The sequence below is a fragment of the Megascapheus bottae genome, chromosome X (assembly GCF_031878675.1).
Source record: "Megascapheus bottae isolate mThoBot1 chromosome X, mThoBot2.hap1, whole genome shotgun sequence".
In the NCBI taxonomy this organism is placed as follows: Eukaryota; Metazoa; Chordata; class Mammalia; order Rodentia; family Geomyidae; genus Megascapheus; species Megascapheus bottae.
Window position 1 is genome coordinate 72,948,292 of NC_143547.1, and position 26,168 is coordinate 72,974,459.

Genomic DNA, 26,168 nt, shown 5'->3' on the forward strand with positions numbered 1-26,168 from the left:
AATAAGAGTGTCAGGAGCTTCATAATTGGAAGACAAGATGAAAATTTATCTGCAATCTATGTTAATCTTTAAAATTGAACTTCCAAAAATGTCAACTGAACTAATAGACTTACTTCACATAAAGACATAATTTAATTTTCCGTATTTCTAGAATTGTCTTTTCTAGAGTAAGACTATTGAAAGGATGATATTGATCAAGAGGAATTGTAGTTATTTATTACTCTGTTAAATTGTAACTCATTTGTACAATTAAAGATCATAAAATAATTAAATAATTTACAAAACCAATTGTGATTCTGAACAAGCAGACATATTTGATACCATCTAGGACAGCCTCATCTCCAACTCTAATGTTCTCTTTTTTGTTTTTTTGTTTTTTGCCCTACTCTACCACTTGACCCACAACACCATTTCTGGTTTTCTGGTGGTTAATGGGAGCTAAGAGTCTCATGGACTTTCATGCCCAGGTTGGCTTTGAACCGTGATTCTCAGATCTTAGCCTCCTGAGGATTATAAGCATGAGCCACCAGCACTCAGTTAACGTTCTCATTTTTTTTGCCAGTCCTGGGCTTGAGCTCAGGGCCTGAGCACTGTCGTTGGACTTTCTCAAGGCTAGCGCTCTACCACTTGAGCATCAGCACCACTTCTGGCTTTTGTCTATATATGTGGTACCAAGGAATCGAACCCGGGTCTTCGTGCATGCTAGGCAAGCACTTTAACCACTAGGCCAAACTCCCGGCCCATGGGTTCTCATTTTTATAATGCAGAACTCGATACCTACAGAATTACATTTGGGAAGAAACAAGAATGTTGTCTCTATATTTCCTAGTCCTTTGTTCTTACTTCAAAGTCATGCCAGTAAAAGGAACATAAGCCATATAATGAATGATTGTTGTCCGTAATATACTATGTTATCTCTCATCTCTTTTGCTGTCCCTTGGTTATCTCATATTGTTACAGTATCTCACTGCCGGGGCCAACCGGCAGCAAACCAGGGTTCGCAGATTGGGGTTCCTGAAATCGGGGACAAGGACTAGGAAGAAATAGAAGAGAGACAGACACACCGGGTCCGGGATGTCTGCAGTCCAGGTAAAGACTGCTGCGTTTTTTTTTCACTCCTGCTTCTTCCCTCCTTCAGACCCAGGGAACCTCCAGGTGTTACATTCATATGGTAATTCTCAGGTCATTTACATAGAATAGGGCCAGAAAGCAATAAGACAATAAAGCCATCGTCTGATGCAAGTCAAGGTACAGTTTGATTCCACTCTGGCTCCCAACATCTCACTTTGTTACCTGATATATCGGATATATTTGTATTTGGTTATTTGAAATTGTATAGGGAACAGGCGAAAACAAGATGAGGAGAGGGGGTGGGGGGAGGGAAATGGGGACCAAGACATGTGAAAGGGTATCAATGTATGGGAATTAATGCACCACCTATCTGGCAAATATCATGTAACCCTTCTATTAATTACAATAAAAAATATATGAAAAGAAAAAAAAATAATCTTAGGTACTTTCTACTAGCTTTTGTCTAATCGATGATCAATATTGGACTTCATCTTAAGCACCTTTTTGAACAACAATAATAATAATTTCAGCGATATTCAGTCGCCAATGTTCTGCAACCTCAATAGCATAAGATTCAAACAACATGTAAAACTTGACTCTTCACATAACCCTTCCATCAACTTGAACCATCTCCAACAGTGTAAGGCCACAGGGGAACCTACTTCCCTTTCATTTTTTATTTTCCTGTCTCAGCAGGAGTACCTAGTTCTGTAATATGGAGACCTGGACCTCTCCAGGAAGGACAAAGGAGAAAGTCATAGAATCTGCCAAAATCTACATACATTTGGACTTCAGATTCACTTTCTTTTAAAAATTTCCTTTCCTAACTTGACTTCTCCTGACCTGCCAATTTTTCTAGACTGGATTAATTTTATATTCTCCTAGAGATTCCACATTCAAACATTTCTTTTGGAATTCTTGGCTTGGCTTCTTGACTGATTAGACAGACCCAGCTGCAAGTTTGTGACTGCACAGAAATTAAAGACAATATATACTTGCTCTATCTTTTCTAATCAGCATCCCTGATACAAGCCAAATGCCAAATGAATCTAGAAGATGAGACTTATGTTTCTCTAGGGCAATACCATCCTTTTCCAGTGGGCCAAGATATTAAAACAAACAAAAACATTCCCAATAAGACTACCAATTCTTGCTGTGATTCATTTTTCTCACTCCTGTGATGAAAAATGATGATCTGTTTTTATTCTCAATAAGTCAAACTCATGCATAACTGTCATTATAAACAAGATTTTTAAATCCTAGGCACTCTTACTGGAAGACAGCATTTCTCTGCTGTTTGTGGGGAATTCATGAAAACAGATATTCTTCAGTCCTCCAAATACCATTTTTGTGTGATAGATAAAAAGAAAAGGCTAGACACACTGAAAACTTTACAAGAAGGAATAGGAGATACACTAGGTCTCCTTGGCACAGGTTGAAACTTTCTCAATAAGGACCAAGAAACACAACAAATCAGAGAAAGGCTGGATAAGTGGGACTGCATTAAACTGCAGAGCTTTTGTATGGCAAAGGACATAGCTAGTAAATTAATTAGGAAGCCTACAGAATGGGAGAAGATCTTCACTAACCACACAATGGGCAAAGTCCTCATATCTAAAATATATCAATAGCTCAAAAAATTGAATCACTCCAAAACTAATCTGCAAAGAAACAACCATCTCATTAAAAGATGGGCAAAAGGCTTAAAGAGAGTCTTCTCTAAAGAAGAAATAAAAATGTCCTATAGACACATGAAGAAATGCTCAACATCTCTGGTCATAAAAGAAATGCAAATCAAAACAATGCTAAGATTCCACCTCACTCCAGTTGGAATGGCCAGGATCAGGAAAACGAATAACCACAGATGCTGGAGGGGATGTGGCCAGGAGGGATCACTACTACACTGTTGGTGGGAGTGCAAACTCGTTCAACCACTATAGAAAGCAGTATGGCACTTCTTCAAAAGACTAAACATAAAATTCCCCTATGATCCAGCAATTCCACTAAAGGACAGACGAAATCCACTAGCACAACGATGTTCATTGCAGCATTATTTGCCATAGCAAAGATATGAAACCAATCCAGATGTCCCTCAGTTGATGAGTGGATTAACAAAATGTGGTATTTATACACAATGGAATTCTATGCTGCTATCAGAAAGAATGACATTGCCCCATTTGTAAGGAAATGGAAAGACTTGGAAAAAATCATATTAAGTGAAGTAAGCCAGACTCAAAGGAACATAGGCCCAATAGTCTCCCTCATTTGTCATAATCAGTAGAAACCTTGGGCTCTCCTAGCAGAGATTTATAATAGAACAAAATCTAGAGATATAAGGCCAATAGTATGACACTAAATGTAAGGACCTCCAGGATAAGGAAACAAAAGCCATATAATGAGTGATTGTTGTCCTGAATGTACTATGTTATCTCTCATCTCTTTTGCTATCCCTTGGTTATCTCATATTGTTACAATATTTCAGCTTGTTATCTGATATATTTTTATGTGCTTATTTGGTTATTTGAAATTGGATAGAGAAGGGGAGAAATCAAGATGAGCAGGGGGGAGGGAAATGGGGACCATGTCATGAGAAAGGGTATCAATGTTTGTGAAGTTATGCCCCTTCTATCTGGTGAATATAATGTAACCCTTCTATTAATCACAATAAAAAATTTAAAAAAGAAAAAAAGAAAAGGCTAATTCAGTCCAAAACTAAGCTATGATTATTGTTTCAAAATTTTAGAGCCAAACATAAAGACAGTTGATATGAACTGTCATTTATATGAATAACACCAAAGAAATTGGAATTATTTTTTTTATTTATTTATTTTTTATATTTTATTTTTTATTGTATTTAATAAAAGGGTAACATGATATTTGCCAGATAGAAGGTGCATTAATTCACATACATTGATACCCTTCCACATGTCTTGGTCCCATTACCCTCCCCGGTGCCCTCTTGGTTTTCCCCCACTTCCCTGTCCAATTTCAAGTAACCAAACCAGTGTGGGGCTTGAACTCAGGGCTTGGTTACTGTCCCTGAGCTTCCTTTTGTGCAAGGCTAGCACTCTACCACTTGAACCAAAGTACCACTTCTGGATTTTACTGTTTATGTGGTACTAAGGAATCAAACCCAGGGCTTCATGCATGCTACCACTAATACACATTCCCAACTCCAGAAATGGGGATTTTTAAGAGTAAGTTTTTTGGGCCAAAACTTTACTATATTTTGCTATATTTAAACAATGATTTTTACTATTGATCACTCATTTTGGGAGAAAAATTTTACACAGAATTGAATACATTTTTCTCAGCATTGACTTCTGTAGTAGGACAGCTTCACAGCTTGTTTTTCAGCCTCTGTACTTCCTACTGCTTGAGATAGGAAACTTCATACAAGGCATATTGAATACAGTAAATGCAGACAAATCCCATCACCATGAGACATAGTGTCCTCTACTAGTTTAAAAAAATGAGGACTATAATTTTTTTGGAATGAAGGTGGAGTCTTTCCCCCTGTCTTTTCTAATCAGAATCCCTGATACAAACTAAATGTCAAAAGGCTCTAGAGGATGAGAGCTCTGATTTTCTAGGATAATGCCACCCTTTTCCAAGTGGGGCCACAGGGATAGTTTTGGCTTCCAGCAATACATTTCCAGAAGCATGGTGTAAGTGTTACAAAAATAATCAGATGATTTTAAATAAGAATTAGGGGTGTACGAGGAAATTAAATGAAATGGTTGAATAATTAAATTGACTCCAATTGCATCCATTCTCACTCAGCCAACTAATTAAATATACTTTTCAGTGTCACATTTAAGCAAATGACCAGTTTGGTTACTGAAATAATTAATTCTCAAACCTGGTACAGTGGTATAGCAACAATTAATGGCACATGGAGACTTTTCATATGCTTCGATCCTCTCACTACATCTTCACACCACTACATAATAGTTTCCAAAAACTAGTGTCATTATTGCAGCCACCCAGACTGGCATAAGCAAACATGAGCTACCTCTGACCTTCTCTCACATTTTCTCTTTTTAATGCTTCTGTTTATGCAGCTTGCTCTATCTAGGGTCTCTATACAGGACAAGAAGTTAATTAAAATAGATGAAATAGACTGTGTCTGAGACAATGCAGAGTGATGAGAACTCTATCAAACTGTGCAGAGAAAACATGCTTCTTCCAAAAATGACAACTACCACAGAGTTTTGGCCAATTATCATGGTGAGACACAATGAATTTTTTAGATATTATGTTTTTAAAATGCATTCAAATACAACCTTATGAAGTATAATATGATATTTTGGTATATTTATATACGGTATATTAATCAGCTCAGGTTAATTAGGCTATTTATCATTACTTTTGATGAGAGCATTCAACTTTTTATCTTCTGGCCATTTTTGGATTATATGCTACAACACTGTTATCTATAATCATCCTCATGTAATAGATACACTAAAATCATAATTTTCAAAGAAAACTCTGATACTAAGTATTTTTGTGTATACTTTCACAATTTTTAAATTCTGACTTTTTAAATAACTATAAGGATCAAGAACAATGAAAACTAGCTTTTAATCTGATTTTCCTTCCTTTCTTCTTTAAAACTCAGCTTAGATTCTGGAGCTCTAAAAAGCCTCACTTTACTCACCTGCCTCCTCTGAAGTATTACTGTATTTTGAGCTTCTTTTATGCAATATGTTGCCTAAGAACTCTTCTTTGTTGTATGATTAGTCCCTCTAACCTGACTGTAATCTCCTTGAAGGTAAGGAACACATGTCATGTCTCAAAAAGCCTGACCCATGGTCGCCTTGATATGTGGATATTAGATTCAAACAGTAAAAGAGCGATGACTCAATATACAGGTACCCAAGGTTATTAACATGGTCTTAGAGAAATAAACATAACTACATAGATATAAAAATCTATGATGGGATACATACTCTATAGATATAATATTATATTATATAGATTGATATGTATCTATGACATACAAACTCTCAGCGTAATTTTAATTATGTTCTAAAATCTATGTGCCAGTGATTGCATATAGAGATTCCCTTCTTGAATACTTATTTGTTAAACTTGACATTTGAAACATGATGTAGAAATTAGTGTTAATAAAATCTTTTAATCAAAAAATCCACATAATTATACTTCAGAACTAGTCTCTTGCACTTGAAAAAAAAAGACTAACCCAGAGCTAGGACTTAGTAGCTAGCTCTTACAGTACAAAGCTCTTGCTGAAATTTAATCCTGTTTTGTTAATTGATTCATTTACCCAACTTTACAAGCATCTTCTCTACTGTAAGCACCATGTCAGGTAACAATCATTAATATTTTTTGCCACTCCTGGGCCTTGAACTCAGAGCCTGGGCACTGTCGTTGGGCTTTCTCAAGGCTAGGGCTCTACCACTTGAGCCACAGCACCATTTCTGGCTTTTTTCTATGCATATGGTACCAAGGAATCAAACCCAGGTCTTCATACATGCTAGGCAAGCACTCTACCACTAGGCTAAACTCCCAGCCCAACAATCATTAATATTTTTAAAAGTATCTCTGCGTTTGAGGAGTCAACAATGAAATGTTATTAAGTCCAGATATATAATAAGGGCTACATGAAGTCATAGCTAGATTATTGCCCAAAGTACACTGAAATAATTTCTGCAACATGGTTATAATTCAGTGTTATATAATGAAATGTTACATGAGTCACATACGCCATTTTAATTGACAAAAATCATATACACTTGCATCATTCAGTATGGTAATTTTAGGCATATACATAATGTTAATGACAAAAATCAAGAAAATTACCATTTCCATCTCCAAACCATGAATTAGTTATTATGTTGATAAATTTCAAAAACTGCTTTCTTCTAGTGTTTTACTGAACATATAACTTATTTCATGTTATTGTAAAATATATTCATCTTATTGATATATGAAACATTGGAAATTTTTCTCATATATACCTGGACCTATTATCTATGTTTCCTGTATCTCCCTCTCCTCTTCCCCTTCTTGGCGTCTAGTGACTATGATTCTGCTCTGATTTTTTTATTACATTCCACATAGTAGTAAGATCATGTGGCACTAGTCTTTCTGTGCCTGGCCTATGTCCTCAGCCTAATCTCCTCCAGTTCTATCCATACTAATGTGAATGGAAATTTTTTTGTCAATCATGGGGCTTGTACTCTGGGCCTGGGCAATGTCCCTGAGCTCTTCAGCTCAAGGCTACTGCCCTACCCCTTGAGCAAAAGCACCACTTCAGGAAATATTTTATTCTTTGTTATAGCTTTTACATCTCTCTAACTTGACTGTAAACTCCTTGAAAGTAAGAGAAAGAAAATGCCCAAAAATTTATGTATGAAATTTTAAGCATGCTTATCATCATAGTTAAAAACATAAAAAATATAACTATAACTCAACATATCTAAAGTATTATTTTGGTATATGAACATTTTTAAATTTTAATGAGGTATTACACATATTTTGTAGTAAGCCTAACTCTGATGTGTACTTTGTTCTTGCAGTACATCACAATTCAGACTAGCAATAAGTCATATGCTAAATAGACATTTGTTGCTTGTGGCTACCATTTTGGGACAGGGCAAGAAGAAAAGAAGCTTTTTCTTACCTTACTGCCAAAGTGGGGGTTAATGAATGTCACATCCTCCAAAGTCAGTAGAATTCTGTTGGTTCCTTTAATCAACTGGATTTTATTTATCCGACGCCTGAAAACAGCATGAAATCAGAATATCACAGAGGCCTGGATGTTTTTTGCAAAAGCCAGGTTTGGTTTACTCTAGATAGTAGCTAAAGAATATACAACATTATTTGTTATCAGACACCTGCGCCAAAGGTAGGCAACAATTCTAGGCCTCAAAACTTGCAATTTGCAAATATCAAATGAAAAAAAAGATAAATTCTCTTGATGAGGCATCAAAAAAGTGTTGAGGGCAGTGCATGAAGATAGTATTTAGACTAATAAAATGGTGATTGCACATTAAGGGCAAATGTAAAACTTTAATTGAATAATTGAAAACTTGAAAATAACTCAATATAATTTCTCATTTACCACTGTATTCATCTAATATTCTCAAGGCCAAGAATCATTAATCTCCATTTTATAGACAAAACATTATGAAAACAAAACAAAATTAAGCAAATTGTGTGAGATCCCCTAGCCTTAGGCAGAACTGGAACTTGAATCCTTGGTCCTTGGCTGTAGGCCCAGATTTCTGCCCATAAGACCACTTGTCTTACAAAGTTGCATATATGCGTTGCCAAAGCAACAGGTTGAAAAGTGGAAAAATTCAATCAGTTGGTTGTTTTGTGTACATGATTCCAAACAGAAGGGCTGAATTGGTCTCTTGTCTGAGCATTACATAGACACAGTTTAAACATGCTTCTCTCCAAACATGCCTATTAATTTGCTATGAATGTAATTATTTTCTATGAATCAATTGCTAGACACATAGGAGATTATGATGTCTACCCACAAAGTCAGGTGGGTCTTACCAGATAATTTGAGGACCTACAGGGAAGCTTGGATTAGTCAGTGTGGATATTTTATTCTTTTTTGTTCTAGGGACTTGGACAGCCACATTTTGGCTTTGTTTATTCTGTAACTCTGTAATGGTCAGTCTCTGGAATGTGTTAAATTCAAAAGCCAGAGTGGGGAAAACAAGTACTAAATCAAAACGTTTTTACAACTTTGTTCTAAGGAAAAATCTATAATGTCACTGTATCTTTAAGTACCAACAATCCAGTCAATTTTTCTCAGTGACTTTTCTGGTTTATAAACAAACAATTAATGTGTTTCTAATTGTCTGCCAACAAATATGTCCCTTATCATGGTGGGAGCTGCTGCCCTGCAGAGAAAATTAAAAGAGTCCTGTAGTGAATTCTTGGGTAGAGTGTATGAATCTTTTGGCAAAGTAAAACATCACTCTCCCTAACTTATCTGTTTCATATGCGTAGAAAATTGTCTTAAAGCAGGCACACCTGCAAAAATAATCATGCAACAGAATACAATGTAGCAGAAAGCAAATTGGATGTACTCCCAATCCAGAGACCTGGGGGGCAGTGACGATCCTGTCATTAATTAGCCAGGTGCAAGTGACCTTGGATAAATAATTTAACCTCTTCATGCCTCAGCGTCTCCTACCTAGCAGGATAATAGTCCTTGCATTACCCGCTTTATAGAGTTGTTTTGAAAATCAAATGAGATAATGTATGTGAAAGTGCTCTGAAAAGCGTGAAGCACTATGAAAGTATAAGGGCTCATTATTATCATTATCATCATTAGTATTACAAAGCACGGAAGAGCTTTATAGACAGGCAATGCAATCTGGTTCAGAGGAGTAGGGAGAAAAGAGGAGTTCAAAGAATCCTTTGTTTTGGGGTGGTTGGGTTCCTTGCACATCTTTCTCTCTGGGAAAAAAAACTTAAACAATCAAAACACACAGAAAAGGAAGGAACAGAGAGTCACTCTCCTGCAAGTAATCACCATCTATTACAGAAACTCATCAGCCGCTCAGCTTTTCTGATTGCAGCCGTGGTGGGCAGAGAGAGGGAGGAAAGCAGCAAAGAGGGGGCATCTTTTGTGCTTTGTTAGCTGAAGAACCAGGAACCAAGTGACTCTGGGAAATGATGTGCCTCTCTTCCATCTCTGAGTTTTCTGTGACCACTTCAAGTACCAATTGTCTCAAACTCATTTTCCTCTCCAATCATTTTCCTCTCTAATCATGTCCCTCTCCAATCATTTTCCTCTCCAGTCTTCTTTGCCCTTCAACCCACAAACTCCAAACAAAACCCCCACCCCCATGTTTTTTTTTCCTTTTTCTTCCTTGGACTTGCTGAAAGCCTAAAGAATCAGTCCATTCAGTGGAAAAGATCAGCAAGGACTGTCATTTGCCGAGATTGACTAGTAATATAACAAGCTGAGTGAGTCTCCATTTTTCCACCTTATGTTCTGACATTCCTCCTCAGGGGATTGGACTGTTGATTTGGGTAGTTGTTTTTCCAAATGGTCTAAGGACATTAAATATTTTATTCCTATTGGCAAATAAATATCTGTTCTTGGCAGGGATATGTTCCAGTCACTGAAATTAGACAAAAAAAGCTTCCATTTGATTATATGTATTTATCAAATATATTTTTTAACATTTCAAAAGCTGACTACTCTGTGGCTTTATCAAGTTTCTAATACTGGGAAGATTGGATAATAGAAGTTTGCATAATGATAGCAGCATATTAAACACTAAGGATAATACTGTTATGATTTCAATCCAGAGATGAAAGGATACTTGAGCATAATATAATCCAATTTCTTTATTGTATTAATGAAAATATTCTGGTCAAGAGAGTTCAGTGGCTTGTCCAAGTTTGTGCAAGTATTTAACATAATCTAGGCCTTTTTTCTTAGGGTAATAATATGCCGGACAAGTATTGGTCTATACTCTTCAGTTATTTTACTTACTTCATCTCTATTTCAGTCCTGTGAGTTAGTACCACTATACAGAAAGCTTGGTTTCTTGTCAAAGTCCTTGGGACTCATTAAAATATTCCAACTCCATCCCCTACCATCCCATTTAGGGAAGGAGATGGTTACAAGGCACTGTCAGGGGCAAAAGGAGTACAGGTAGGGAGTAAACAGGCCCCAAAGTACTAGTTCTCCTATTTCCTCACTGTGTTTCTGCACAGGCAAGGACACTGACAACAAAGCTCGGAAAGTTATTCTTGGCATCATAAAAACACTTCACTCTAAATGGGACCGGTAGGGATGGAAAAGAAAATCAGTGGGTCATGTAATGAGGCAATTGTACTGAAACATGACTTCCTGGAAATCAATATTAACAAGGCTATTATGGGCTTGTGTTTTGTATATATAAAAAGAACCCAAAAATGTACCTTATAAAGTAAGCAAATCCAGTAATAGACAGCAAGGCTAGAAGCAAAGCAAGGCAGACCGTGATGGCAAAGGTGGGGTCAATGCCTGCAGAAAGTAAGAGGAAGAGGACCAATAGCATTATCAGAGAAAAGCAGTAAATAAAAGGCACCACAGAGCGACTCCACGTGCTTTCTGGTGATTCTAAAATCAAGACACATCTACCTAACCTAATTCTATTTTTCTACAGCACAGTCTGTCTTGTTGACTTTATGGACACAGAAAGCAATTCACTGTTCTGAAGCAAAACCACTCACCACTCCGACAATAACAAATCACATGAATTAAGACTGACCAGGGTGTTTCTTTGGAGAAAAAAAGGCCGTGAATGGAAAACTTTGAGTACCTTAATTTAAGTTGGACAGCAATAGAGTTCTTAAAAGAGAAAAATATGTTATCTCACCTGTGAAGTGTGAATACTATGTTGCCTTCATAAAATAAAAGACATTTTAATTCTTCAGAGTCCACAAATCTCATGGGATTACAGATGAAAACATGGTATACTTCCTTCAGGGATGAGGACAAGGCTGCTTTGAATAATTATGTTTTAATCATCATGCAAATTATTCTTTGTATAAGTCAAATAGTTGAGTCAATTACTAAGATTTCAGTGGGAAATATATGATAATATGAGTGAAGAGACGGTTAGGTATGATATGTAGTGCACTGTACCCTTCTAAACCCAAATACATAGATGCAAAATGTGCTTTGATTTGTATTTTGCTTTAATATGTCATACCCAGAGTTACCCTCTGACCCTCAGATATTTGATGACGACTCCTACTGGTTAATCAAACCGCAAGTTAATTTACTGGATTCCTGCTGTTTTGAGCAGTTGGGGGAGCATAAGAATTATGAGCTATAGTACCTGCCCTCAAGGAGCAGTATATTTGGGAAATGGGGAGTCACAAGTACACAAGAAGAACTGAAAAGCAATTTTTTGCTAGGCTGTAAGGCATAGACTTTTACTGCAATGGAAATTCAGAGAGGAGAGGGTGTTAAATATGCTATTTCTGTTGTAGGACCTGACTGACAGCAAAGTCAGACAGGTGATCTTCTCGTAGGAGACAACCACAGGTCATACGCTACAAAAGATCAAGGAGAAGGCAAATTCTTTCCTCATATTTAGACTAATATCTCAGGGAAAGCATTGGATCTTTTCAAAAATGAGTGATGGAGAGGCTTTTAAATTGTGGATGATTATTTCTGGATGGAAATTACCTCTTGTTGTTGTTCTTTTAATTAGAAAGATGAAGTACCAAGATATTTATGCCACCTGACTACTAAATGCCTGAGTCTATGATTGCTGCAATATTCAAATATGCCTTGTCTTGTACCTAGTAACCCAAGCTAAGTTAAATTGACCACCAGTGATTTTCCATTCCTTACCTCCTCGGCAGACCTCCCCTTCTGCAAACCAGCACTTTGCATCTGCTCTAGGGGGCCTGCCACTAGGGAAATGAATAGGGGTCCCTCTGAACCGAAGCAGCTCCGTTTCCATGTCTACAGTGTAGGTGCTGTGGAGTTCCCATTCTTTCCAGTTGGTATCCAGGATTACATATTCCGAAATTCCATTTCCATTCGAATCTGTCCTTATCAACTGGTTGAATCCGTAGAAATTCAAGTTTCTGGAATGCTGAACCAGGCTGATGGCACTTGCCCTTCCATTTTCTTTCATTGCATTATCCATGGCTTGTGCGATAAAGTAAATTGAATTGTAGATGGTTCCAAACAATGGTGAGACCTAGTTTTAAAAATTACAATCATCTTGAGCCCTTGCTGTACTAGAGCAATGTCAGAATATATTCCAAGCTTGCGTTCATTATTATGTGCTACATGTCTGAGTAGAGTAAACTATGAAGACCCAGAGGAAAAAAGAATGTTTCTGAGGACTTGGTTTGTCTCCTGAATTTTTCTGTTTCTCACCTCCCCCCAGGCCTTCACATATTTAAATATATCAAATATGACCATTATATGAGCAAACCAAGTCATACACAATACATTTTATGCTCCTAAACTAGAAAGTGATTTAGGATTATAAAACACACCAAGAAACAACAACAAACAAACAAAAATAGACAAGAGTAGTTCAAAGAAAATGTACCAGGTTACTTATGAGTGCATTATGTATGGCACAAGAATGATAGGTATATATGGAAATACTGTAACTAGTGTGTCTCTGCAGTGGATGTCTGTCTTGTCTTACTTCAGATTATCTATTCTCCTAGGCACATACTTCCCAGAGAAAGTGAACAGTAGAATTCAGTGTTAAACACATACACATATAAACTCCAATGTTGCACTGCATAAAGAATGTAGGTTTTAATCTAAACAGTCCATACGCTATTGGTGTGCAAAGTAGAGAACCTCTACAATAGACTACTTGGGTATTCCTGCTCAATAAATACAGGAAAAGCGACAATATTTGTACACTAGGTCTTATGCACTGCTGACTGACATCCTGTTAGGATTGGTCCAAACTTTATATCTTTTATTCCAAAAGGTACAAAGGATAGTCAAACAATCTTCTTTCCTCTGTAACATCTCCCCACCACACAGTCAGAGCCTCATAGATGTTTCTATAAAATCCACTTCTAGAATGGAGTCCCCAAAAGCTATTACTGAAGCAGTTTTACCAAGCTTCAAGAAAAGTTGATATTTACTACTTTTGCTTTAAGTCTAGAAAGCTTATCTCCTTCCTGTGAGGAAAGAAAAAAAATATTTAAAATTGAGTAAGTTGTATTTAAAATTGAGTTTTGTATTTGAAATCCAAAGTGAGTATGTCAAAAGATGTAATAGTTTGTAAGACACTTCCATGACTTGTTAATATAGAGAGCAGGGCTTCCCCTACCCTGGCTACCTATTAGAATTACCCAAGAAGTGTTAAAAGCATCAATATCAAACCTAACCCACACCAACAAAATGAGATACTTCAAATAGAGGATCTAGCAATCATTCTTATAAGTTCTGCAAATATTCTAATACTTTTTGCGAGTTCAAAACCAATGTTATAAAAGTTGGCATAATGGCCTATGATCTCTCCCCAGGGTTGGAATTTCTGAGCAAGTCATTTTGCATGTCTCTCTGAGCTTCAGTTTTTTCCTCTTAGAGCACAAAATTGTGAATATCTCAATCTTCTAAGTCATCTGGTCTATAGCTATGGCTAGAAAAAAGAGGTTTGTATAAATCAAGCAATCTCTCAAATTCACTGGTCTTCGGGTCTCCTGGTTTTCAGTTTCCCATTCTGGACTGAGGTATGTGTTCTCTATGATTCTTTATGGTTCTGAATTCTAAAACTTTCTCTTTTTTTGTGGGTCATGGGGCCTGGATGCTGTCCCTGAGCTCTTCAACTCAAAGCTACCGCCCTCCCCCTTGAGCCATAGCCCTACTTCCCATTTTCTAGTGATTAATTGGAGATAAGAGTCTCACGTTCTTTAGTGCCTGGGCTGGCTTTAACAGTGATCCTCAGACCACAGCCTTCTGAGTAGCTAGGATTACAGGCATGAGCCACTGCACCTGGCTAACTTCTAACTCTTCTACTGGTCCTGGGACCAAATTCAGCATGCAGGCATCTCTTTTGCTTGACATACATCTGAATTACTTATCTTTCTGACCTCATAATATTGACGTGATCCAAAGGCCAGTTCCTAGTCCTCTTCTCTATCAGTGCTGTCTTTCCTGGTGATGGTTTTGTTTTCATGGGTTTTATTTATTTATTTTTACTATGGCATATTTATGCTATATCTCTCATATTTGTAACTTTGGCTCAGAATTCTCTCCTGTACTCCAGACTCACATATCAATTATCTGCTCTGAGATCACAACTTAAATTTTAAATGTCAACATACCCAGAATTGATATCCATACCCAATCCTTATGTTTTATCTACAATGAGTCATCTTAACCATTTTACCCAAATTACAAAGAAAATTAGCAGTAGAGCTGAAGTCCATACCTCAGCCTCCAGCATTTTATTCCAATGATCTTCCTTCACCAATAGATGATGATACTGCTAAGATATCAACCTTAGTTGACTAGCATACACTAGGGTCTCAAGGAATTTCTTATTGGGGTGGGAGTGTGGCCTAGTTGTCGACTGCTTGCCTAGCATACATGATGCCCTCGGCTTGATTTCTCAGTACCACATACACTGAAAAGCTGGAAGTGGTGCTGTGGCTCAAGCGGTGGAGTGCTAGCCTTGAGAAAGCCCAAGGACAGTGCCCAGACTCTGAGTTCAAGCCCCAGGATTGACAAAAAAGAAAAGGTTTCTTATCTAATAATAGCAGATGCTGGAGGGGATATGGACAAAAAAACGAACACTACTACACTGTTGGTGGGAGTGTAAACTTGTTCAACCACTTTAGAAAGCAGGATGGAGGTTCCTCAAAAGACTAAATATAGAGCTCTGCTATGACTCAGAAATTCCATTCCAGGGCATTTACCAAAACAACCCACAAAGCCATTCTAAAGCTACCAGAGCAATCATGTTCATTCCAACATTATTTACCATAGCTAAGATATGGAACCAACTCAGATGCTTCTCAGTAGATGAATGGTACAAAAAGATGGGTGTTCTATGCTCCTATCAGAAAGAATTGCATTGCCTCATTTGTAGTGATAAGGAAAGACCTGGAAAAAAATTATATGATTCAAAGCAAGCCAGGCCCAAAGAAGTGTAGGTTGAATGGCTCCCTCCATTTGTAATAACTAGAATATGCCTATGATATTCTTAGCTTGGAATCATAATATCCCAATCACTAAGTTCATAGGGCAATATATAATGAACTCCAAGAACTGGAAACAATTTGTTCATTTTGTGTCCTGTATGCAGTTATTTCTATTTTTTTCTATTTTAGTTTTCTCCACCCTTTGTCTTGCATATAAGTTTATGTGATCTGTAGAAGAGAAAGAGAATCACAGAAAGAGCAAGATAAATGATGAACTAATGCAACAATGATAATTACTAGACACTATGTGGGAAATGAACTTTACAATTTGGGGGTGCTAGGGAAGGATAAGGAGAAAATGAGGGATGGGGTCACAGTGTTTAAAAATAAATGTACTCACATGAGAAGGGGTATCAATGTGTAGAAGTAATGTACCTACTATCTAACTGTAACCCCTCTATACATTACAATAAAAAAAAATGTGGGCCAGGAGTTTGGCCTAGTGGTAGAATGCTTTCCTAGCATGCAAGAAGACCCAGATTAGATTCCTTGGTCCTACATACATAGAAAAAAGCCAGAAGTGGTGCTGAGGATCAAATGGTAGAGCTTTAGCCTTGAGAAAGTCCAAGGACAGTGCTCAGGCCCTGAGCTCAAGCAGTGGACTAGCAAAAAAAAATATACTCTGAACAGGCCATGATGGCTCATGCCTGTAATCCTAGCTATTGAAGAGGCTGAGATCTGAGGATCACTGTTCAAAGCCAGCCCAGGCACTAAAGAGATTCTTATCTCCAATTAACTACTAGAAAACAGGAATTGGGGCTGTGGCTCAAGGGCAGGGTGGTAGCCTTGAGCTGAAGAGCTCAGGGATGGGGCCTAATTACAGAGTTCAAGCCCTATGACCCACAAAACAAACAAACAAACAAACAAATAAATAAATGTACTCTGAAATGAACTCCAGGATATGGAAACAAGAGATTTATCTTTGTGATTGTTGTTCTTAATCTACTGTATGAAGTTATTTCTCCTCTCTCCCTCCTTCTCTCTCTCTCTCTCTCTCTCTCTCTCTCTCTCTCTCTCTCTCTCTCTCTCTCTCTCTCTCTCTCTCTCTCTCTCTCCTCTCTCTCTCTCTCTGTCTCCTCCTTATGGTTTATCGCATGTTGTTACTGTATCTAACTTTGGTACCTGCTATATTGTTTGTAAGTTTTTTTTGTTTATTGGAAATAAGAAAGAGAAGTGGAAAAACAGGATGATTGGGAGAGGGAGGAAAATATGGGAAGGGGTATCAATGTTAAGAAGTAATGTACCCACTACCTGACAAATGTAACTGTAACCACTCTATACATCACCCCAACAGTAAAATACGATTGAAAAAAAATGTATTTGCTATCTTACTTTTGTAACTGTGTCCCCCTGTTGATCACCTTTACAATAAATAAAAATTTAAAAAATAAGTTTCTACTGATTTTCCACCCTATCTGCCTTGGATTTCTCCATTTGATTGTCTAGGAGAGCCTGACTTCTTTCTGTATTAAAGTAGGTTAGGAAAATAAGTAAAGGACAAAAGTAGAGTACAAAATCACTTCTAGTAAAACAAATGAGTGGAAAATCACGAGGCAACAAGATCTTTAAAGCAAAGAAAATGCTAGTGTTCTGTTTTGAAAGTCAGAGTCTGGAAAATGAGTATATCTGTCTATATCATAAAGAAATATTAAAAATCTTAAAAACAGTACCCTTCTCTAATAGTTAATCGACAGCACTGTGTTTTTAGCAGTCAACCTATACTGCCTTTTGTTTCTCAGACTGATCCCTGTTGAAACTGACTGACAGTAGTTCCCTAAGATGATGGAAACGAATCCTGCTCTTTAAAACTTTCTTGCCTCCTCCATATATTACACACACACACACACACACACACACACACACACACACACACACGCACACTTATAACCACAAAGTATGGTAGAAAGACACAGCATAGTGATAGAAACAAAATTTCCTTACAAAAGAGAGACTATCAGAATGGCCCACTCTTCACACATCCACATAAGGGCTTAAATTTGTATTTTCCACCCTTAAAACAATGGGGATTCCTATAAGTAAAAACTATATTCTGTGGATGTCATCTAAAAAGTTATCTAGTTGCACTTGCTGCAAATAATGAGAAGAGGTAGAGGATGGAACAAAGGAAAATGGGACGTTCTCTATAGCTCTCTGCTATGGCTACCCATTCAGCTTCAAAGAAGTAAGACAGAACTGGGAGGAACTGTTGAACAATGACCTTCTTGACATCACTCCCTAGAATGGTGAGACCTATCATACTTCAGTCTGTCAATTTGCTTACTGTGGAGATCTGAACCTGAAGGAATGCATTTATTGTGAATAACTGAAATAACTGAATAACTGAAGTAACTGAAATACCTCACTAATTTTCATTGAATGGAATCAGATACCTATACCTTAAGCATTTTAGAATTTTTAAATGTGAAAATAAGGTCCAAGCTGGAGGCAGTGATATTTCAGTTTGTTCAGTTTAATGGATCACATTGCTACGTTGATTATCATTGAGAAAAACATAAAATTGGCGCCCAAAGAATTTTGAATCCAGAAAAGTACATTAAAACATGTCAGAGCCAGGTGCTAGTGGTTCATTCCTGTAATCCTAGCTACACGGGGGGCTGAGATCTAAGGATCACAGTTCAAAGCCAACCCAGGCACTAAAGTGTCCAAGACTCTTCTCTCCAACTAACCACTAGAAAACTGGAAGTCGTGCTGTGGGTCCAGGGGTAGGATGGTAGCCTTGAGCTGAAGAGCTCAGGGACAGCTCCCAGTCCCAGGGGTATGGAAATAGCCTTGAGCTGAAGAGCTCAGGGACAGCGCTCAGGCCCAGAGTTCATCCCCACAACCAACAAAAAAGTAAAAGAAAATGTCAGACTTAGAAAGCTGACACATGTAGGACATTATTTTCAATAAAAAGCCAGGCACCTACAGAGAATGAGAAACCAAATGGTAATTGTATTTTTGTTACTAAAAATGGTATTTTCACTAATGTAGGACAGCAACATTGACCAGGAGAAGGATAACAGGACATTCTATTTAATATGATGCTCATAAACACAATGTTATTATTTTGTATAGAATGGGGTCAGACAATTTTAGACACTGTAAGCTTTGAACCATCTTTCCTGACAACCTGTCTAATGAGCTTCTTCTTTAATTTCTGCAGTCCAATCCACAACTCTTTCAGCTTAACAACAAACACATCACTAGGCACCATATTTAGGATAATAGAAAAGAATGAGAGTAAGGAGTTTGAGGATCTTCAGACTTGCTAAGAATCTCCAAAAAGTTTCCTTTCCTTAGTCAAATAAGGCTACATCTGGAGAAAATTTTGTGTATTCCATAAATATACACTTGTAGCCAATAGATGCTTAATAAAAAGAAGCAGTGGCTCAGTCCTATAATTCTAGCTACTCAGGGGGCTGAGATCTGAGGATCAAAGTTCAAACTGGGTGGGGAAATCCATGAGACTCTTAGCTACAACAAACAACTAAAAACAATGTAAAAAGTGGAGCTATGACTCAATGGTAGAGTGCTTGTCTTAAGCAAAAGAAGCTCAGGGAAAGCACCCAGGCCAGAACACTCTCTCTGTCTCATTCATTCTCTCTCTCTCTCTCTCTCTCTCTCTCTCTCTCTCTCTCTCTCTCTCTCTCTCTCTCTCTCTCTCTCTCTCTCTCTCTCTGTCTCACTCTCTCTCTCTCTCTCTCTCTCTCTCTCTCTCTCTCTCTCTCTCTCACACACACACACACACATATACATCTCAATGTATATTGAGATGCAAGACAAAGGAAGTTCTAAAGCTTCAAACCTAATTTCTGTGTCTATAATATGCCAAAGCAAAGATCCAAAGTGATTGTACTTTGCACTCATCCTGAAACTACATTAGGAAGTTGGTCACTGGTCCTCTCCCCCTCTATCCATTCTGATTTTATTGTTTTTGTGTTTAGAGACCTTCCTTAATGCTTAGTATGCCCCCTCTATCTAAGAAATGCATTCAAATCAAAACATAAATAACTTATTAATTTTACTTTGCTTTATTAAAACATCAGCATTACATATTACTAGCACAGTGTGTAATAAAATATAATAAGTTTGATGCATTGAGTGGTCATTTTCTTGTAACAGACTTGGGTTTAATCTACATCTGCCAACTACCTAATATATGACTGTGTAAAATTATTTGGATCCTTAATTTACTTTCTTGCCTGTCCTGGGGCTTGAACTCAGAGCCTAATCACTGTCCTTGAGTTTTCTCAACACTATCATTCCACCACTTGAGGCACAAAGCAGCTTTTTCTGTGTATGTGGTAGCTAGAAATCCAACCCAGGTCTTCCTGCATGCTAGGCAATCATCATATCACTAGGCCACACCCCTGGCCTTAGATCCTTTATTTCTTTATCAATAATATATCTAATAAGTAGGCTTGTCTTAACAATTCAATTCCTAAGTTAGAGCAACTACAGCAACTAAATACATTTGCCTGCTACTCTTTGCAATTCAGAAGACCATAGAGATCTAATAACATCTTAAAAGTATGATATTCAAGTCCCTTCTCTGAGTCTTGAATCTGTGACCAGATTTAGACTTAGTATCCTGAATGGTGAAACTGTTCCATTTTTTTGAGAACATATATAATTTTTCTCCAATTTTATGCCCACCAAAGTGTCTAACTCACAGTAAAAACAAAAATACAACTTTAGTAATAATATTTAGTAATAATAGCATTTATTGACAAGTTATTAGTTGCCAAAGAAGCCCATCCAGGCCTTAACTCATTTAATCCTCACAGCAACTCTGCAAGTTAGGTACCATATAATATCCAACTTAAAATGGACAGAAGTTACAGAGAACTTAAATAAACAGGGTACTCTGCTTTCAAAGCTCATATTTTAACTTAATAAAATTCTGCATAACTTAGGGGCCAGAAGTATGGCCTAGTGGTAGAGTGCTTGCCTAGCATGCAAAAATACTCAGGTTCTATCCCTCACTATCACATACATAGAAAAAGCTGGAAGTGGCACTGACACTCAAGTGGTAGAGTTCTATCCTTGAGAAAGCCCAAGAACAGTGATCAGGCCCTGAGTTCAAGACCCAGGACTGGCAAAAAAAAGAAACTTGGTAAATCAATTGATGGGTTATGGTAAATTCATTAATAAAAGACTTTCATACAAACTCCTTTGTCACCATTTTTTTACTTCATGATTTTTTATAGACATTTTCATTAAATATCACTCTCAAACAATAAGGAGACCAAAGAAAAAAGTAAGCTTTAATAACTAATGATGACAGGAAGTATCTGTAATCTTAAACCAGACAATATGAAGCTAGAAAGCTGCTGTCCAAGTGGTAATTGACTCTGTAGAGTGGAGGCCACACAAACCTAAAAACCTACAGTGAAGAATATTGATAAGTAACAAGTAAATATGCCCTCTCAGAATCCTATGTAGGATTGGTAATTAGATAATCCAAGTGCTATACAAGTGGAGTAAGGCTGAACACTAAACAAAAGGGACTGTTCTTTGTACATTTGTATAATGAGCAACAAGACAAGCTCATCTTCACCTCCACTAAGAAAAGCCAGACCTTTGAAGGAAATAGGCAAAATTGATTCCGAGCAACTCCAGAACTGGGACACAGAAAACAAAGAAAATGAGAAGTGACTTAAGACACCTAAAGCTGTGATAAAGTTAAAGTCCCCATGATTTATAGTGAGAATCTCAGTATTTGCAGCAAAGATGATCACTCTCAAGGAGATGGAGAGACACCCCTCTAAAGAAAGTGAGTGGAATGTTTGTGAAGTAATGCACTTCTATCTGGTGAATATAATGCAACCCTTCTATTAATTACAATAAAAATTATATGGAAAAAAGTGAGTGGAAAATGATGCTGTGGCTCAAAACGGTAGAGCGGTAGCCTTGAGCAAAACGAGCTTAAGGACAGTGGCAAGACCATGAGTTTAAGCACCACTACCAATAACAACAACAAAAAAAGAGTGACTGGTTCAAGAACTTATACATATAGAACAAAAAAAAAACAAGCACTGAAAGTCACTAGACAAACACCTACAATGCACATCAGGCACCTGCCAGGCACTTCAAATATGTCTTTTAAAGCAATACTCTTAAATACAGATAGCCGTGAATACAAGACATCCAAGGAAAGCCTCCAATATGAAATAGAAAGCCCCAAACAAAGAAGCATTAAAAAAAAAAACGAGGAAAAGGTGATAAAACAGATCAACAAGACTTCAAAGAAGCTATAATTAGTATATTCAGGGAAATAAGAAAAATTTCTTTTACATGCATAGATTCAACCAAGTGCAAATCCAAAATATTTAGAGAAAATATATCTGAATTGCAATATGTATACATTATTGATCACCATTTTTGAAATAATGCTTCATAACAACTCTATGTAGCATTTCCGTTATTAGGTATTAAAAGTCATCTAGATCATATTTAAAGAATACACAGTATGTATGTAAGTCATGAAAATATTACATCACTTATATAAGGGATATCACCATTCATGGACTTTGGTATCTCTAGGGGGAGGTTCTGAAGCCAATGTCCCACAGATACCAAGGGGCAACTGTATTTTATTGATCACACAAAAGTACAATGCTGTTAAAATCAAATGGATTCTTAAGAAAAAAATATACTAGCTAAAAGGTTTTTCAATAGTAAAAATTGAGAGTGCAAAGTGGAGAAGCTTGAGAGAAGAAAAGCAAAAATAGATATGAACTGTACAAGAGAATTAATATAACAAATAATTATTTAATTTATTAAATAATATGACAATTAAAAATAGACCTAAGAAAGATGAAATCTTTACAGTACAAATATAGTTGTACCTCCATGTTTATTTTTTTTCTTTTTTTTTATTGTAATTAGTAAAAGGGTTACATGATATTTGCCAGATAGAAGGTGCATTAATTCACATACATTGATACCCTTTCACATGTCTTGGTACCCGTTTCCCTCCCCCCCCACATCCCCCACCCGTCTTGGTTTTCCCCCCTTCCCTATCAAATTTCAAATATCCAAATACAAATAAGTTCAATATATCAGATATACCTCCATGTTTATTATAGTTCTATTCACAATCACCAAAATATGGCATCACCCTAGGTGTCCTTCAGCAAATTAATGGATAAAGAGAAAGTGGTAGCTTTACATAATGGAATACTAGACATCCGTAAAAAGAACAAAATTCTATCATTTATAGCAACATAGGTAAAACAGGACATTATGTTGAGTGAAATAAGGTACACACTGAATGACAAATGCCACATGTTCTCACTCATTTGAGGAAACTAATAAGTAACATCATAAAAGTATCAAACAGTGACACTAGAGAAGGGGTAGTGGAAAAGAAGAAATTTTAAAAGGATACTTAAAGACTAGGAAGGATACTATAGGAAAGGGAAGATAAAATAGGGCCAAGAATAGAAGAGAAACGGGACATGATTAATGTATGCATGGAAAATCACAATAAATTTCATTACATTTTACAATTTGTATATAAATACATTAGTATATAAATATTTATAATAAAAAACAGAAAACCAGTATATATCATTATTTTGTCTTGTCCACTTGTTTTCACAAATATTGCTACTTCCTTATATAAACTATCAATTCAAGATACTTTATATCTAAATAATAGTATTTGTAGAGAGAATAAAGACAATGTTACTGAAAAAATAATAAAATACATAAGAAAATTTCCAAAGAGGAGCAAAGCTTCTAAATCAAAAGGCCTCATCAAAGATGCAGCATACTATGTGTGAAAGACTCAGACATCATGATAATTCATAGCACCAAAAATAAAGAGAAAATATTGAAGACTTCTGTGGGAGTACAGGAATAAAAACAAGTCACATTAAAAAAAGTATAAATAACAGCTCTTCTGAATATCAACAGTAATAATTAGGAGACAATGTGCCATGTCATCAAAGGACAGGGGAAAACAATTTTACACTTGGATTTATATACTCAGCCAAGCTATTAATCAATAGTGGAGACAGAATAAGGATTTTCTTACAGGCAGAAATCTCAAATTTTTAACTTCTGTGTACCTTTCTGAGAAACCAATAGAGAATGTGTTCCATAAAAATGACAAAATAAACCAGGAAAATGGGAGTCATGAGAGTAATGAAATAGTCAACTCTGCCCAGAAGAAAACGAGAACAGGAATTTCCAGGTTGATGAAGATGGAGTTTTCAGCACAATATAGACGCTACACTCTTATGAGGAATAAGTTTAGATGAGAACAGGACAGAGAGCCCCATGAAAAACAAAATTAATAATGGATTTAACAGGTTTTTACCATGTACAAAATTGTTTTGAGAGGATTTTATGCCTTGTCAGAAAGTGTGAGCTTAATTAGAAATTCAAATTAAGGTATGTTTATTTTATGTATAAGGTAAAATTTTCCTATTCATATGTACACAATGGTTATAATTCATGCCACTTATAAACTTTTGATTTTTTACTCTATCATGATACTTATATACTGTGCTAAAAATACTAACTATAGATTTTACGTTAAAAAATATTAGTGTGGGGGGCCGGGAGTTTGGCCTAGTTGTGTAGTGCTTGCCTGGCACGTACAAAGACCAGGGTTCGATTCCTCAGTACCACATACAAAGAAAAAGGCCAGAAGTGGTGCTGTGGCTCAAGTGGTAGAGCTCTAGCCTTGAGAAAGCCCAAGGACAGTGTTCATGCCCTGAGCTCAAGCCCGGGACTGGCAAAAAAAAAGTGTGTGTGTGAGTGTGTGTGTGTGTGTGTGTGTGTGTGTGTGTGTGTGTGTGTGTGTGTGTTGATAGTAGTAGGGTATGAACACAGGGGCTAGGCACTGCCATTTGGTTTTGCTGCTTAAGGCTAGTTCTCTCCCAGTTGAGCCATAGTTTCACTTCCCTTTTTAGTGGTTAATTGGAGATCAGAATCTGAAGGATTTTCCTTTCCTGGCTGGCTTCTACATGTGATCATCATATCTCATCCTCCTGAGTAATAGATTACAGGCATGAGCCACTGTTTGCCCAGCTCAGTTTCTTTCTTTTTTGCCAGACCTGGGCTTGAACTCAGGGCCTGAGTGCTGTCCTTGGACTTTCTCAAGGCTAGTGCTCTACCACTTGAGCCTCAGCACCACTTCCAGCTTTTTTCTATGCATGTGGTACCGAGGAATTGAACCCGGGCCTTCATGAATGCTAGGCAAGCATTCTACCACTAGGCCAAACTCCCAGCCCTCCCAGCTTAGTTTCTAAAGAAGCAAAAAATAAGTTTCAGGGGATTGCAAACCATGCTATGACCAATGTAGCTTATATATAACAATTGTAATTTTGTTGAAAGTTGCTGGATAAGAGAATAACATAGACATCTTGCTAATGTATTTGCTAACTCGTTAGTGATACACTAAATATGATTAACAATGTTAATCATAATATTCTTTTGTCATATAAACACTTCAACCATGCCTGATTTACCTTTTTGAATTGTATTTTATTGTCAAGGTGATATATAGAGGAGTTATAGCTACATTCATCAGGTAGTGGGTGCATTAATACCCTTTCCGTGTTTCTCTTCAGCTTTCCCTACCCCATCTCTCCCAATCATCTTGTTTTTCCCCTTCCCTATTTCAAATAAACAAATCAGCATATATATAAGAGTTACCAAAGTCAGATACAGTAATCACATGAGATAAACCATAAGGGGAAAAAAAGAGAAAAGAAATAACTTCACATTGTACATTAAGAACAATAATCACAATGTCACTGGCAGAAACATTCAAAATTATTTCCTCTTTGTTTGGAAATTATTTATAGTAACCCTTACCATACAATAGTGTGCCAGAACTTCTTATCCTATTTAACTGTAACCTAGTACTCATTTGATCAGTCTTTCTCCTGAGAGCTGGCATTTAAACCCAGTGTTGCTTAACTACTTATCATATGTTCTTACTGCTACACCAGCAGCCTTTAAAAATACCTTTCATCTTGGGTCAGGAGTTTGGCCTAGTGGTAGAGTGCTTGCCTAGCATGCACGAACACCAGGGTTCGATTCCTCAGTACCACATACATAGTACCACATACATAGTGGTGCTGAGGCTCAAGTGGTAGAGCTCTAGCCTTGAGAAGCCCAAGGACAGTGCTCAGGCCCTGAGCTCAAACCCAGGACTGGACAAAAGAAAATACCTTTCATCAGAGTAAGTCAGAAAATGAGGGTTTTTTTATCTGAGACATGAAGATAATTGTCACACTTTTATCATTCATTGATTGACGATCTAGCCTAGGCACCTACAAAGAGGGGGTAGAAATGCATCCAGGCAGGCTTTTTTTTAAATAAGCTCTGGATTCTTTGTTGTAGCTCTCTATTTCCTTGTCTAAAGCAGAGTACATGCTGCCTAG

At 37.0% G+C, this 26,168-nt stretch overlaps 1 protein-coding gene across 1 annotated transcript in view; it reads right to left on the reverse strand.

The window, feature by feature from the left end:
• Nucleotides 1-26,168, reverse strand: part of Gucy2f (guanylate cyclase 2F, retinal) — a 106,206-nt gene that overhangs the window by 48,967 nt on the left and 31,071 nt on the right. The window contains exons 3-5 of the mRNA XM_090326943.1: nucleotides 12,425-12,779; nucleotides 10,999-11,083; nucleotides 7,721-7,817 (exon numbers count right to left, since the gene is read on the reverse strand). Coding sequence (XP_090183069.1) covers nucleotides 7,721-7,817; nucleotides 10,999-11,083; nucleotides 12,425-12,779 — 537 coding nt within the window. The remainder of the gene's footprint in view (nucleotides 1-7,720; nucleotides 7,818-10,998; nucleotides 11,084-12,424; nucleotides 12,780-26,168) is intronic.